The sequence below is a fragment of the Rhineura floridana genome, chromosome 2 (assembly GCF_030035675.1).
Source record: "Rhineura floridana isolate rRhiFlo1 chromosome 2, rRhiFlo1.hap2, whole genome shotgun sequence".
Lineage (NCBI taxonomy): Eukaryota > Metazoa > Chordata > Lepidosauria > Squamata > Rhineuridae > Rhineura > Rhineura floridana.
In genome coordinates, this window is record NC_084481.1 from 58,521,703 (window position 1) to 58,537,989 (window position 16,287).

Genomic DNA, 16,287 nt, shown 5'->3' on the forward strand with positions numbered 1-16,287 from the left:
AATCATAATGCCAAAATACAATTGAAACAACATCCCAGAACAATATAAAGATCAAATAAGGAACAGATTTGAGGCTTTAAACTTAGGTGACAGAGAACCAGAAGAACTGTAGACTGAAGTCAGAGACGTTATCAGGGAAGAATGGAAAAAGACAATACCTCTTGTTAAAAAGAGAGAAAGTCCTCAATGGATGACTGAAGAAACTCTTAAAATGGTTAAAGAGAGAAGGAAAGCAAAAGCAAAAGGAGATAGAAACACATTCAGAACCCTAAATGCAACAATACAGCAACTAGTACGTAGGGACAAAGAGAACTATTACAATAGTTATTGTATAGAAATAGAAGAGGACAACAAAGAGGGAAGAACAAGAGCTCTATTCCAAAATCTTAGAGAAATTAAAGGGACATTTCAACCAAGAGTAGGGATGTTGAATAATCATTCATGGAGGAACCATATGATGATGAACCAGTAATTTTAGAATGTGAGGTAAAAGCTACTCTTAAAATACTTGGAAGAAACAAATCACCAGGAACAGATGGCATACCAATAGAGATGCTACAAGCTACCGAGACTGAATCTGTCCAAATTTTGACAAAAAATTGTCAAGAAATATGGAAAACGAAACAATGGCCCACAGACTGGGTTCAATATATATCCCAATTCCACAGAAAGGGGATCCCAGGGAATGCAGTAATTATCGAACTATTGCCTTAATATCCCATACAAAGGATATTGTAAAGTAATCCTCAAGGTTCTACAACAAAGGCTCTTACCATATATGGAGCGAGAAATGCCAGACATCCAAGCTGGATTTAAAATGGGAAGAGGCAACAGAGATCATATTGCAAACATACGTTGGATAATGGAACGGACCAAGGAATTTCAGAAGAAAATCACCCTGTGCTTTATAGATTACAGCAAAGCCTTTGACTGTGTAGATCATGAAAATCTATGGAATGCTTTAAAAGAAATGGGGGTGCCACAGCATCTGATTGTCCTTATGCGCAACCTATGCTCTGGACAAGAGGCTACTGCAAGGACAATATGGAGAAAGCGATTGGTTCCCTACAGAAAAGGGTGTGAGACAGGGGTGTATTTTATCACCCTACTTGTTTAATCTGTACGCAGAACATATACGGAAAGTGGGGTTGGACCAAGATGAAGGAGGTGTGAAAATTGGAGGGAGAAATATCAATGATTTAAGGTATGCAGACGATACTATACTCTAGCAGAAACCAGTAATGATTTGAAACAAATGCTGATGAACGTTAAAGAGGAAAGCACAGCTCAACGTCAAGAAGACTTAAAGTGATGACAACAGAAGATTTATGTAACTTTAAAGTTGACAAGGAGGACATTGAACTTGTCAAGGATTATCAGTACCTTGGCACAGTCATTAACCAAAATGGAGACCATAGTCAAGAAATCAGAAGAAGGCTAGGACTGGGGAGGGCAGCTATGATAGAACTAGAAAAGGTCCTCAAATGCAAAGATGTATCACTGATCAGTAAAGTCAGGATCATTCAGACCATGGTATTCCCGATGTCTATGTATGGATGTGAAAGTTGGACAGTGAAAAAGGTAGATAAGAGAAAAATCAATACATTTAAAATGTGGTGCTTGAGGAGAACTTTGCGCATACCATGGACTACGAAAAAGACAAATAATTGGGTGTTAGAACAAATTAAACCAGAACTGTCCCTAGAAGCTAAAATGATGAAATGGAGGTTATCATAATTTGGACACATCATGAAAAGACGTGATTCACTAGAAAAGACAATAATGCTGGGAAAAACAGTAGAAAAAGAGGAATGCCAGACAAAAGATGGATTGATTCTATGAAGGAAGCCACAGACCTGAACTTACAAGATCTGAACAGGGTGGTTCATGACAGATGCTTTTGAGGTCACTGATTCATAGGGTCGCTATAAGTCGTAATCGAGTTGAAGGCACATAACGAGAAATAAATATGTAATAGCAAAATAACCTTTTTTGGTTAAGCCTAATTGTCACAAAAATTATTTCATCACCTGTCATTTGACTAATGTTGCTGTACTATTGCATCATATTCACAGTAATCAAGCTGAACAGTAGAGAGCAATTCTTATGGTTTCAGTTTCAACATTAATGGGTCCAATAGTCTTTTGAAGATTTTTCAGGTTTAGTGGTTGTCAGAACTACAGTGTAGTTCAGAAAGAACCTAACAATAAATGGCATTGTTTAGCCATGTTTAGTGTCTGCTCCATCTTCCTTATAACTTCTCTTTGGGATCTAGGAGGATGGGGCATGTAGCAGCAGAGCCTGAAAGTGCCTTCATCCATGCTTAATAGTGATGTAGCTTCCTGCTTTCACTAACAACAGGTAAATGGTTAGTGTAGTTGGAGGATGCTCCTTACTATATTTTTCTCCATCCTTTTATTTAGACATTTGAATGTAGACTTGGAGGAATTCTCACAAAATATGGGCAGCAAGACTGCTTTGATGGTGTGACATGTGATTTTAGTACAATAAAAAAGACTGGGAGAGGAATCTGCATAAAATTTTACTGATTTGTAGCTGCCTGAAAAGAAATATTAGCATACAATGCATCTCTTAACTTTTAAATATCTTTTTTTTTTTTGCTACAGCCAGGAGTGAACAGTATGGATTCTCAAATTGGTATGTGTAAAGAGTCGGTTACTTGTTTCATAATTTAATCAGAAAAAGTTGCAAAATTAAAAAGAAATTTGCTGATCATATTCTGAGATAAAATGCAAAGAGTTGATTTGGTTATCTAAGGAAGATTTGAAAATATCCCTTCTCCCTATTTGTCACTTCCCAGTGATTTAAAACAGTGAGGTGCCTTCTGCCCTATCCATGGGGAGGTAGTTTCTTTGCCGAAAGGTTCATCTGGGACTGAACTAGGAGGCACCTTACACTTGCTTACAATATGAATTAAAGTTGAAATAGTTTATTCAGTTACTGAAGTAGAATTTGACAGTTATAATTTCCTCTATTTCCAAAGTGTGAATGTAGAATCCCTATGTATCCAAAACAACACTAGCCACACACTTGGGAAATTTCAGATCCCCAAAATCTACAAAGTACACGTTTATTTTACAAAATAACATTTGAGGAAAACCCCCACGTTATGAGGACTGAATGTGCTCAGTGGCCAAGTAATGCTGACTGACTGATGGGGAAGGAATGGAAAACTGGAGGGAAAATCGAATGGAAGTATTATGAAGGGAGGCATGGATGTCTGACCAGTATGCAGAACAGGAGTACGTTTTGTTACATGACCCACTTCTTAACACATGAATATTGTTTCTCTTGAATGTAGTTGAGTTGAATGTAGTCATTCTTGCATAAAGCTGTGCACATTGCAAATGGACCATTGGTCTCACCTGAAGGGTGATTTTCCTATGAGTACGGACATCACAGCGGGTGTTAGCTCCACCTATCGTGCGAAGGCAAGAATGTCTTTGAAGTCAAGACTAGGGGCGTCAGGCCCCTCCCACTCTCCAGTTCATTCGCAGCGAGTCTAAGGAGAAATATCTAAAGATACAAGAACAAGGCCAACCGGCCTGGCAGCAGGAAAACAACACAATAGTACCATGCATAGTAACATGACTGCAACATAGCGGTATAACAGAACTAGAAGTCTTGACTTCACTCTCAAATTTAAATATAATAGCATAACAGTAATATATAACACATTAGAAAATATATAGTCATCCTCCAACTGGGAGGGTTGTGATGTCCGTACTCATAGGAAAATCACCCTTCAGGTGAGACCAATGGTCCATTTTCCCTATGAGTCCGGCCATCACAGCGGGATGTACCACAGCAGCCCATACAGGGAGGGACCACCCACGTGTTAATCCTTATTAAGAACCTGTTGTAACACTCGTCTGCCGAAAGAAGCATCAGCAGAGGCATAACGATCAATTTTATAATGCCTTATAAACGAGTGTGGGGTAGACCAGACTGCAGCCCTACAAATATCGGCAACAGGAGCATTAGTGGCAAAAGCAGCCGAAGTGGCAGCTGACCTGGTAGAATGAGCCGTTATACTAGCTGGAACTGACAGCTTCAGGGACTCATATGCTAAAGTAATGCATGCCCTTAACCAACGAGATAAGGTAGAATTAGATACTTTATGCCCCATAGACCTTGGATGAAAGGATACAAACAGAGACTCCGTTCTTCGAATCTCTTGGGTCCTAGACAGGTATGTCTTGAGAGCCCTCCGAACATCCAACGAATGCCAAGCCTTCTCGAGCGGATGGGTAGGATTCGGGCAAAAGGAAGGTAAAACAATGTCCTGGTTGCAATGAAAAACTGAATCGACCTTGGGACGGAAGGAAGGATCAGTCTTCAGCACAACAGAGTCCTTATGGAAGACGCAGAGGTGTCGAGCAGAAGACAATGCGCCCAACTCCGAAACGCGTCTGGCAGATGTGATTGCGATCAGAAACAAGACCTTGAAGGACAGCATACGTAGGGGCACAGACCTGATGGGTTCAAACGGAGGGCGTTGCAAAGCCTGCAGAACCTTTGGCAAACTCCATGAAGGGAACCGATGGACAACAGGCGGAGAACATAGGGCGACTCCCCTCAAAAAGCGTTTGATGAACGGATGTGAGGAAATATGATCTCCAGGAAAGGACACTGAGAGAATGGACGACAGAGTGGACGCATGTCGACGTAGAGTGTTGGGTCGAAGTCCCATCATAAAGCCGCTATGAAGAAATTGCAGCACCTGATGCACAGTGGCTTGGGATGGATCATGGTGGTGGGACTGACACCACTTGGAGAAAGCCACCCAGATATGTTGATAAATATGATTGGTAGATGGTCTTCTCGAGGCCAAAATAATATCAATCACTGCGTCAGACAGTCCAGCTGACCTCAAATGTCCCCGTTCAAACGCCACGCTGTTAGATTGAGCCAAGTAGGGTCCTGATGCAGTACTGGACCCTGGGATAGAAGGTCTGGCCTGACTGGAAGTGTCCAAGGATCCATCATTGACATTGCCAGAAGATCTGAAAACCACGGTCGGCGTGGCCAAAATGGTGCTATCAGAACCAGCTGTGCCCTCTCGGTTCGCACCTTCCTCAAGGTTTTGGCTAACAATGGTATGGGAGGAAAGGCGTACAATAGACCGTCTGGCCACGGTGTTGTCAGAGCATCCACTGCTTCTGCTGTTGAGTCCAGGTGTCGGGCAAAGTACCTGGGAAGCTGGCAATTGTGACTGGAAGCAAACAGGTCGACTGAGAGGGCGCCGAACCGACATTGGAGACAATGGAAAATGGCTGGATGAAGTTTCCATTCTCCCGGAAAGACCTGTTGTCTGCTGAGCCAGTCTGCTGTCACATTCCAAATCCCTCTGAGATGTTCTGGTTTCAGGGATTGTAGATGTTGTTCTGCCCAGACAAAAATGAGGGAGGCTAAGTCCTGCAGGGGACGAGACCTGGTGCCCCCTTGTCTGTTCAAATGTGATTTTACACACGTGTTGTCTGTTCGAATGAGCACATGGTCCAAAGGGAACAGAGACTGAAAATGACGTAGAGCTAAGTGGACAGCCTTTAGCTCCAGCCAGTTGATGCTTTGAGTTTGCTCCGCGGTGGACCAAACCCCCTGAACGTACTGGGAGTTGCAGTGGGCTCCCCAACCGATGAGGCTGGCATCTGTGGTTACAACGGTTCTGCGGGGTTCTCTGAACGACGTGCCGTTGGAGAGGTGTTGAACCTTGGTCCACCAGCGGAAGGAGAGGCGCAGTGCGGGGCTCAAACGAACTTTGCGATGGTTGGTGCTGGCAATGTCCTGTTGAAAAGGCAACAGAGTCCATTGAAGGTGTCGAGTGTGTGCTCGAGCCCATGGCACAATGTGGATGGTAGAAATGAACATCCCGAGCGTTCTGGCAAGAAGCATGACGTCTGCGGATGTTTGTTGCATCAGGGACCTTGCGATGTTTGTGATGGCAGTGATGCGATCTGGAGCCAAGAAGACCATTGCCTGCAGGGTGTCCAACATTGCCCCTAGATGTAGTAGGCGTTGGGTTGGTTGGAGATGGCTTTTGTCGAAGTTGACAAGCCAGCCGTAGGCCTGCAAAACATTGAGGGTGATCATTAAGTGATGATGAGCTAGCTCCTCAGACTTGGCCCGTATTAACAGATCATCCAGATATGGGTAGATATGAACCCCTTGGGTCCAGAGGTAAGCCACTAGGATGAGTAGCACCTTGGTAAACACTCTTGGAGCAGAGGAGAGGCCAAATGGCATCGCTCTATATTGAAAGTGCTGGTGGCCAAAAGCAAACCGAAGAAACTTCCTGTGAGCTATACAAATGGGCACATGGAGATACGCTTCCTTAAGGTCGATAGAAGCCAGGAAGTCTCCTTCATGCAGACTCTCCGTAATGGAATGGAGTGATTCCATTTTGAACCTGCGATATGTTACAAAACGGTTGACAAACTTGAGGTCCAATACCGCCCTCCATGATAAATCTCGTTTTGGGACAGCAAATAGGAGGGAGTACACCCCTTCCGACCTCTCAGTTGTGGGAACTGGCTCTATCGCCGCTATGTCCAAGAGGTGGTGGACAGCTGTCTGCATGATGTTGTGCCTGGCTGGTGCCCTTGGCCAAGGGGACGGATGGAATCTGTCTGATGGGGTTGCCCAGAACTCTATGGCATAGCCATAACTGAAAAGGTCCCTGATCCAGGAGACCGTAGTAAGGCGCAGCCATCGATCTCCAAAATTAAGTAATCTGCCACCTATGGAGAGGGCGTTAAGACTACTTGCGTAGGCAAGGGCCTCCCTTATATGAGGACGATGAGTTGCCCCTGCGCCCTTGGTACTGACCTCTGCCCTGGAAGCGTCGGTTCCAGGAGCCCCTGAATGCATTGGGATCATAGGATCTGAAGTCGCGGCCTCGTCCTCCTGGCCGCGTTCCTCGAAAGGGCTGGTTAGAACGGAAGGAAGGAAATCGCCTGAAGGGCCTGTGGTCGCTGTTCTTGACTGTGGCCAGAACCGGTTTGTGGGCGTCTTTTGGATCAACCAGCACTGCCTTTAGAGCTTCCTCGCCGAAGAGTAGAGACCCGGAGTAAGGAGCCCTGGACAGATTCAATCTGGCCGCTGAATCAGCTTGCCAGTGGCGAAGCCAGAGGGTGCGACGAGCGACTATTTGAGCCGTCATGGCTCGTGCCCCTAATTGAGTGGCATCCAAAGTGGCATCGGCCACAAAAGCTGCTGTCTTACGCAATTTCAATAGTGCTCTTCTGAGGGCGACAGGATCAGGGTTAGCGTCCTCTAGAAGGTCATCCAGCCACATCATAGATGCTCTGGAGAAGATGGAGGCTGAAGCGGAGGCACGCATGGCTAGGGCAGTGGCCTCGTGATTCTTGCGGAGGGCGAAGTCTATTCGTCACTCAGTAGTGTCTTTTAGGTGGGATTCCCCTTCCCTGGGCAAAAGAGATCGTGAAACGAGGCGAGCGATTGGTTCATCTATGCCAGGGACATCTAACTTGGTGGCAAAGTCTGGGGCTAGGGCATAAAGTCTGTCAGCCAGGTTCTTGAAGCGTCGAGCTTTGGATGGGCCTATTCTTCAGAGGCTAATTTGGCAATTGGGTCCGGCACCGGGATGTAGTGTTCAGTAGGTGCAGGGGATTTGAGGACATTGGCCCCTTTGATAGCTGGGGCGGACGAAGTTGAAGGCGCTGTCTGGAGACCAAGAGTATTAACTACCCTGCGTGCCAGGGGCTGATAGTCTGAGGCATTAAACAAGCGATATGATGTATCCTCCTCATGATCTGAATAGTCGCTCCAGTCATCTCCTTCAACGTGGTCATTGAAGGTTGACTCTTCCGCATACGAGGCTTCGTCAATACATCTGCCTCTGGCTACATCAAAGGGGTTAGGTGAACAGGAAGGGTGAGTTTCATGACACGCACGATGTTCCATGTTGAGTTGAGGTATGGCAGGAACTTGTGGTAGTGACTGCATTTGGGTAAAAAATGCCAGCATGGCTTGAAGTTGGGAGAGGAAATCAGGAGACAGCTGCAGCCCGGATGTGGCAGATGTATGTGCCTGAGGAGCTATTGGAACAGATGTTTGGGGCGGTAAATCGGAGGAAGGTTCATTAGTCGAATACTGAGCGGGAAAGCCAACAAATTCTTCCTCGTCAGAGGAAGCAGCAGGGGAATGGAGAATATCGCTTATGTGTGCCTGAGGTGCTGTGGTGGTGGTTGGCACAGAGACGTAATGTGGGCGCTTTGGTTTGCTATGGCTGGAAAGATGTTTTGTCTTAGCCAGGGCTTTGGCGTGTCTGGTCTTAGTCGTGTTAGAATGTTGTGGCTTGGCTGTTTGTGGCATGCCTGGCTGATCTGGCACCATATGGGTTGATTGCGGCATGCCTGGCTGTTCTGCCATCTTATATTAACTTGGGTACAGTACACTGCCATGGAGGGGGCAGGATGTAAAGACCCGAACTGGCTCAGCGTACGACCACGGAGGGGGTAGAATACACTGGCAGATGGCGGAGTGCACTGCCACAGAGGGGACAGGATGCACTAAGGTATTAGCGTTAATATGTTATAGGCTGTATTTAGACTTAGCACACTCAGATTAGTGCTGTAGGCTGGATTTCAGGCGTGGTACATGGCCCCAGAGGGGGCAGGATATACCAATATAAATCAGATTTAGTACAAGTCAGCCACTAAGATTAAGGCTCCAGCCTTGATAATACAATCCAGCCACTAGGATTAAAGCTCCAGCCTTGATAATACCATTCAGCCACTAGGATTAAAGCTTCAGCCTTGATAATACAATCCAGCCACTAGGATTGGAGCTCCAGCCTTGATAATATAATCCAGCCACTAGGATTACAGCCACAGTAGATTTGTGTGCAAGTGAGCCCTGTGTAAGTCTGTTTGCAGCACCACAGTAAATTTGTGTGCAAGTGAGCCCTGTGTAAGTCTGTTTACAGCAGCACGTATACAACACACATACGGATAGATAGCCTGCAGGGAAGGTATCCGATGGTTAATAAAGGGTAACAAAAAAGGCGGGAATTTTGAATTCAAAAAATGGCGCCCGGAAAAAAGGGCGGGAAAAAAAGATCAAAAAAGGCGGAGAGAGAAGGAGCAATGGCGGTCGTCTGGGGACGAAGTGGGGGGAAGGGCTGCCCAGCACAGACTAGCAGGGAGAGCCGCGGGGCCGATAGCCGCACTAGCGGCTCCAAAAAACCCCCAAAAAGAAAGTGCAGATAGAAGCCTGTGAGGGATAAGGCAACAGGGGGCAAGCCGCTGCCGGCGCCGGGAGCAGGGCTAGCCGTGGCAAAACTAACGTGCCGAGAAAAGCCTGTGAGGGCTGAGGCAGCAGGAGGCAAGCCGCTGTCGCCGGCGGGAACAGGGCTCTCCGCGGCAAAATAAAGGAGCGGAGAGAAAGCCGGATCGCCAGGCTCCAGGGACGCAGAACCCTGGTAGATTAAAAAAGGTTGGAGGGAGCCGCAGCCGCAGGCTCCCGCCTCGGAGAAAACGGCAGCCGCGGTCTCTTCAAGGGCTCCACAGAGCGCGACTTGAGAAAGGCAGAACCGCTATGGGAGAGAAAAGGCTGCGATCTCCCGAAGCTCAAAACGGCCAAAAAACGCAGAACACCGCAGCCGCGGTCTCTGTGGGGGTCGCCAGACAAGCAGGAGGGAGAACGAAAATAAAATGTTAAAGCCAAATCAGGGAGAACCGCAGCCGCGGTCTTTGAGGGAAAGAACCTCTAACAAGCAACAGAGGTAAGTGAAAGTAGGGAAAGAAGGACTGGGAAGACACACAAGCGACGCTGGGTTCGCACCCAGTCAAAACAAACAAATACAAAAACAACTTAGCTAAATTGCTACGCTATAGGATCTCAATGATAAATTTTCCAATCTTGTTCGTACGAAGGCAAGAATGAACTGGAGAGTGGGAGGGGCCTGACGCCCCTAGTCTTGACTTCAAAGACATTCTTGCCTTCGCACGATAGGTGGAGCTAACACCCGCTGTGATGGCCGGACTCATAGGGAAAATTGATCTTCATTGTCAACATTGGGGATCTTTAGATTTTCAGCATTCAATTCAGATTCTCATTTTCCTGTTCTGAAAAAGTTATTTGTTTGCACAAATAGTGATTAGGCAGAAGTAAGTGAGAGATACTTGAAATATTCAGGGAGCTGCAGGAAAAAGACTGCCATAAACAGATATGACTGGCTGCATCTAGTATGTGCCCATTGCCAAAATGTAAACCCATCATATAGTCTATAGTTAATTGTAACTTACTTACTAAATTTAGCATGTATGTGTTCGTGTAGTCTGTGAAAGCCTTTTGAGTCACGTTAAAACCAAATGGGTAGGGGTGGCATTATTTTAGTTGTATTATCTAAAATTTGGTTTCTTCTTGTATGTTTCATAGGTTTAGCCCCTCCAGGAACTCAGGTAAACAAGAGACTTTTGTTGCCTTAGTAAATTGTTGCTTGTATTTAAATTTTGGCCAATTTCCATGATTTTTCCCCTCTCTGTAATATTACGACAAGATTACACTGTCCTGTCCTGTCCATTGGGTGCCTGTATGAGTTCCACTTATTCTAACACATGTCTGTCCGAAGCACATGCATAAATTAAATATAAATTCTGTCTAATGCATGCCTGGTTCCTCATGCAGATCTCTTAGCATTCCCCCATTCATGCCTGATTAGCCAGCACAGTATTATTTTATCTGGAAAATCCCTCAAGCCAACTCATAAAAGTTCTTGTCAGCTGGCTGCGACATTGCTCTTGGAGTCAGGCTTGAGTGAATCCAAAGTAGTACCAAATACATACTCATTGGACATTCAGGTTATTCACAGGTTATGTGAAGTGAGTCTGGGCTTGTGCATCCCACCACACTTCTCCTGTACTCTCTGGCATGGCCACAAGGAGTAGATTGGAAGTATTTGCTTCCATTTTCAGCTAACTGCAGTTTATTATTATGTCCAACCCAAGACAAACCACTGTTTGCTTTAAACTGTGAGAGTTGATCCTAGTGATTTGGCTTCAGGGATGTCTTGCACAAACAGAAAGGTACTTCTGCACATGCAAGGTTGTCCTGCTGCAGCTCTCCTTGCCCCATCAGATACTGTTTCAGAGAGTCCATTAACCCTCAGGAGAGGCTTGGGGTGGGTCAGGTGCAAGTGGCTATAACAGGGTGAGGAATTGGGGAAGCTCCATTGCGGAGTTATACTTGCCCATCTCTGGATCCAACCCAGTTTGTTTAAAATATAAACCATAATTAAACTAACCACTGTTTTCATTTTATCCAACCAACTGTGTTGAAAGCAGAAACTAATGCTTTGACAATCTCCTCCTGGAGGAGGGAGGAGGTTTTGACAGGTTTCACCTTGTTTTATCATGCAATTTAGTATCTTTTTTAAACTGCTGGGAGCTGTCCTTAGGGATTTGAAATGAGGTGCCACCAATATGTAGATGGATCCAGCCCTTCCATCTGAATTGGAAGAGGAGGTTAAAGTGCTAAACCTTGCATGGAGGAGGATGAATGTGAACTAATAAATTGAAGCTGAATTCTGAAAAGACAGAGTTGATACATGTTTAGAATTCTCGAGTCCAGGAGTTAGGGAGATGGGCTGTTCTGGACAAGGTGGTACTCCTCTGAAAGGAGCAGGTCCATAGCTTGGGGGTGCTCCTGGATGCAACGCTATTGCTGAAGAGGCTCAGCTAGCCTCGGTACATGGGAGTGCCAGTTTCCAGCTATGACTGGTTCACCAGCTACTGGACAGAGATGGCTTAGCCACCGTACCCCACACTTTGGTAATCTTCAGATTGAACTATGCATTGCACCCTATGTAGGGCTGCCCTTGAAGATTATTTGAAAACTATAACTGGTCAAAAAGGCAGCAGCCAGATTATTGTCTGCGGTTCCATTTAGAGCTCATATAACACCTGTTTTAAAACAGGTGCCTGTTCGTTTCTGGGGCCAATTCAAGATACTTACATTAGTGTTTAAAGCTCTAAATGAAGTGGGCCCTCAATATCTGAAAGACCGCCTCCTTCTGTACCGATCTTCTGGGTCCTGTAGCTCTGCAGAGGGTCCTGTCTTGGTAGTTATCAGCTGTACTACAACTGATCAGGCAGTGAAGACACATCTTCAGTTTATCACTTTAGTAAGATACAGTTTTTTGGAACACAGTTCCTCAGAATATCACACAAGCTATGGATTTTCCTACCCCAAAGGTGATGGTGAGAGGTGGGTAAGCCACATTATTGGCTAGTTTGAACGGGGTTAGTGCCACTCTCATGGACATTGCTGTACATCATGATGTTCAGTCACTGCAGTACGGGTGTGATCTCAGCCAGTTGGTTGAATGTAGCCCTAGAAATCCAAAAAGCACCTTGGAAACTAACATTGTCCCACTTCTCCATCACTGATATGGGCTGGTTTATGCATGGATGGAATGGTGACCATGGCAGTGGACATTTCAGCTGCCAAAGACATTATTGGGACTCCTGCATATTTAAGTTATTTGTGATGAGCTTCCTTTCTGAGCGGGGGAAAGGAGTTTGTGGCTCAAAAATAGTTGCAGAAGTCATCCTGCATGAGCTGCATTGTGGCAAATGTGGACTGCATGTGTGGCCTACTCCTCGTACATTTAATCTGCTATTGAAATGACAGGCTCCAGAATAGCTGTAGAGGCAGTTGTTGAAGGAGCCCAGGGCAACAATCTTGTGAGCAGAAAGCTTGGAGAGGGCAGCTGGAGGGGTGATACAGTCTGAGGAACAGGAGTGCTAGATGGTGGTAATCTTTGCAGAGTTAGTACCTGTCTATTCTCACAGGGTCCAGGGGCAGGGGAATTGGTCAGTTTCATTTGAATAGAGGTTTCTGGTGCAGATCTGGATTTCACCTTGGCGTTATTCTGGGGCGAGTCCTCTGATGCTGGTTGGGGATACAAATGTCACTCTTGGTGGTGTAACCCTGAGTTAATAAACAGTGTTTTTGCATTGCTCATGAACCAAGCCATTGAACAGATTGAAGGATATATTTTACTTGTGGCTGTGTATTCTTCTGTAAGAACAAGTAAACTCCTGGTATCCGTTCTTCAGAAGTGTGCTTTCCTCTTTATTATTTAGCCTACACCTCCAGTCATTTGTTCAGTGCAGCAAGCCACCCCAACTAACAGCTCTGCTAATGAGGAACCTTCCAAACAGGTACCACATTCCTCCTTTAAACATTTTTGTCACCCTTTTCTTGCACTTCCTAAACATGTACCATAATTTGTTTATATGATGCACTGTTTTTCATAGAAATCTATGTGGTCAGAGCATAAATCACCAGATGGAAGAACATACTACTATAATACTGAAACAAAGCAGTCTACCTGGGAGAAACCAGATGATCTCAAAACACCTGCAGAGGTAAAATGAACAAATTGAGAAAAATTAACGGTTTAATTGACCATGTTTTTAGTGAGTGTAAAATGCTTTTTATCACTGAGGTGTGTGCCAGTTTTCCTTTCCAGCTGCAGCCATTTGTGCAACTTTGAATCCTACTCTGGAGAGTTCCCTAACTTTCAGGTTTAGGTTTTTGAGGGGATGCAGTGGGAAGAGGGTGCCCCAGAAACTCCATTACAGGCATGGTATCTCACGAATAGCCCTTCGTATCTTGTCCTTTGTTTCCTATGATACGGCTTTGCATATCTCTCCTTTGATAAAATCTTTTGATTTTATAGGGATTTTTAATGTATTGAGTACAATATTATGGAATGTTTTAAAAATGTCTTGGTCAAAATGCTCTCTTCCCCTTAGCAATTGTTGTCAAAGTGTCCATGGAAGGAATATAAATCTGATTCTGGAAAGCCTTACTACTACAATTCCCAAACAAAAGAGTCACGCTGGGCTAAACCCAAAGAACTTGAAGACCTTGAAGGTAACTTCCATAGAAACCTTTTTCTATTTTGATTGATAGCTATCACCTACCAGATCTGGCGCTCCAGGTGATGTTCAGCCGCCATTAGCTCCAGCCAGCATAGCCATAATGATGAGGGATGATGGGTGTTGTAGTGCAGCAGCATCTGTAGGGCTGAAGGTTAGCCACCCTTGGAGTAATCCATAGTCCGTTGATAGCAGTGTTAACTCTAGCTGATTAAGTCAAGATTGGATGCTGTATAATGAAAGAGTCCCTTGTTTGGAACTATAATAAACACTATCAACCCCAACAGCTGTTGTGGAGTGACCTGAAGAACAGCTGTTACCCAGTAGTAGTAGCTTCCCTCAGTCATTTCTACTCTGATTAATGGCAGTAGTCAAAAGATCTCAGGCACATATCTTCATAAATGTATTACCTAAGACCTTTTAACTGCATGTACTCTACCACTAATTTATTGCCCCTGCTCAAAAGTCAGTATTTCAAGCAACAAAAGCAAAAGGATTATTGCCAGTATCCCAAAGGTCCATGCATCCATAAAATACTTCCGTGCTGAGGCCACATTTCTTCTTTTCAATATTTTGATGTAATTTATTGCATTCAAAAGTTTAAGACCTGTTTCTGAAATTACATGCATTTCCTTTAATGTGCAGTTTTATTCAAATTGAATCTGAACGACAATTTATTTCTTTTGTACAGCAATGATTAAAGCTGAAGAAAACAGGTACGTTTGAAAATATTTCACTTGAGAAAAATGACATGAACTGGGATTTTTTAAAGAAGGGTAATATCAGTAAAATATTATGGTTTGTTTTTTTTTTAAAAAAGGAATATTCACCCAAATTGAGCATGATTTTAATCATTTTTCATTTCATTTCCATACAAGTTTAACCCTTAGTGTATAGGGTTGTATCAATCCTGTCTGTGTGAGCAGAGCTGGCTTTCACTTGTTCCCTGAACTTCACCTTCTTTTCCTCCCCCTGCAGCCCTCTGGAGCAGATTTAGGGGCATGGAGGGAGGAGAGGAAGGTGAAATTGTATTGCGCGAGCAGAACTCCATTTGTGCAACATCGGATTCCACCCATAGTATGGGATGATTATATATCTTTATGGTTCTTATGGAATGTCTCTTCTAGCTACTAGATGAGGATTTGGGAGGTTCACCGTATCAGTAAAACTACTTACAGTGTAGCATTTTTGACAACAGTTTGCAGTATTGTCTTCTATTAATTTAAAATAGGGTTGGTTAACCCTTTTGGGGCCAATGGTCGATCAAAGGCTACGTGTCAAAAGTGGATATGCCCTTTTTTAAGATCAAATGTGGAGGAGGCACAAAATCCCTTATGGTATCACAGCAAAGGACCCATAGAATAGTAATTTAGAAAGGGGGAGGGCTGTATCCAACTTTATGGAAGTCGAAGCCCATTCATTCAGCGAGACTTATCCTTTCTCTTGCCCTGCCTGTCCCCAAAATCTGCTTCAGAGGGGCTCCCAACTCTCTGGAGCAAACTTTGAACAGGTGCATGGGAGGAGAGAAAGGAGAAGTTCTGTAGTATGAGTGAAAATCTGTTGAGCAATCAAAACGGCTGGATACAAATTTTGAGGGGTCACTGAGGTGCCAGATGTGGGACATTGGTTAGGGACCTGTAATTTAAAAGGAATTAACAGTCACAATTTGAACTTCATTAATGTATTATTGCAAAACAGGTTTGGGCTTTTTATTTTTAAAAAATATGAGAATTATCCTGTGCACTCTTGAGATTAAACTACCATTGAACTCAGTGATACCTGCTTTCAAGTAAAGCAGGATTGGGATTGGGCTGCAAGTAGGAACATGATACAAGTTTCTAAACCAGCATCTAATTAAGCAATCATAGTTTTTAATTATGAGAGTTTCAGTGCACCAATCAAGTAGTTGACTAAATATGTACAAAGTTTGTCATTTTGTTATGGTCATATGTTTCAACAGGTGCTATCTTGCAGGAATGTTCTTATGGGCTAGAATGTCTTTTCTAAGAGAGTGCCTGCCATCCAGATTGTGGATGTTCTTGTATTTAAAATCTCTTGTCCAGTTAAGCACATCTCAAGTTAATTGGTTTTGAATTAATTAATCTTTCTGATTTGTTGAGCAGATGTAGCCCTAATTATAAATAGTATATGGTGAATGAACAAATAAACCTTTTGCTTTTTCTCATAACGTGTAGATACTGGGTTTTACCCAATGAAATTGATTAGCAGTAGACTGAGAGCAGGCAACATCTGTTTTTTCACACAGATATGTAATTAATTTATGGAAGTTACTACCACAGGGTACGGTGATCATCACTGGCCTAGACGGCTTTAAAAAGAGTTAAGATAGATT

The 16,287-nt window shown here is 44.2% G+C and overlaps 1 protein-coding gene across 1 annotated transcript in view; it reads left to right on the forward strand.

The window, feature by feature from the left end:
- The window catches only part of PRPF40A (pre-mRNA processing factor 40 homolog A), a 56,873-nt gene that overhangs the window by 12,032 nt on the left and 28,554 nt on the right, over positions 1-16,287 (forward strand). Inside the window, exons 4-9 of the mRNA XM_061608768.1 lie at positions 2,628-2,658; positions 10,426-10,448; positions 13,134-13,211; positions 13,308-13,418; positions 13,809-13,929; positions 14,626-14,650. Coding sequence (XP_061464752.1) covers positions 2,628-2,658; positions 10,426-10,448; positions 13,134-13,211; positions 13,308-13,418; positions 13,809-13,929; positions 14,626-14,650 — 389 coding nt within the window. The remainder of the gene's footprint in view (positions 1-2,627; positions 2,659-10,425; positions 10,449-13,133; positions 13,212-13,307; positions 13,419-13,808; positions 13,930-14,625; positions 14,651-16,287) is intronic.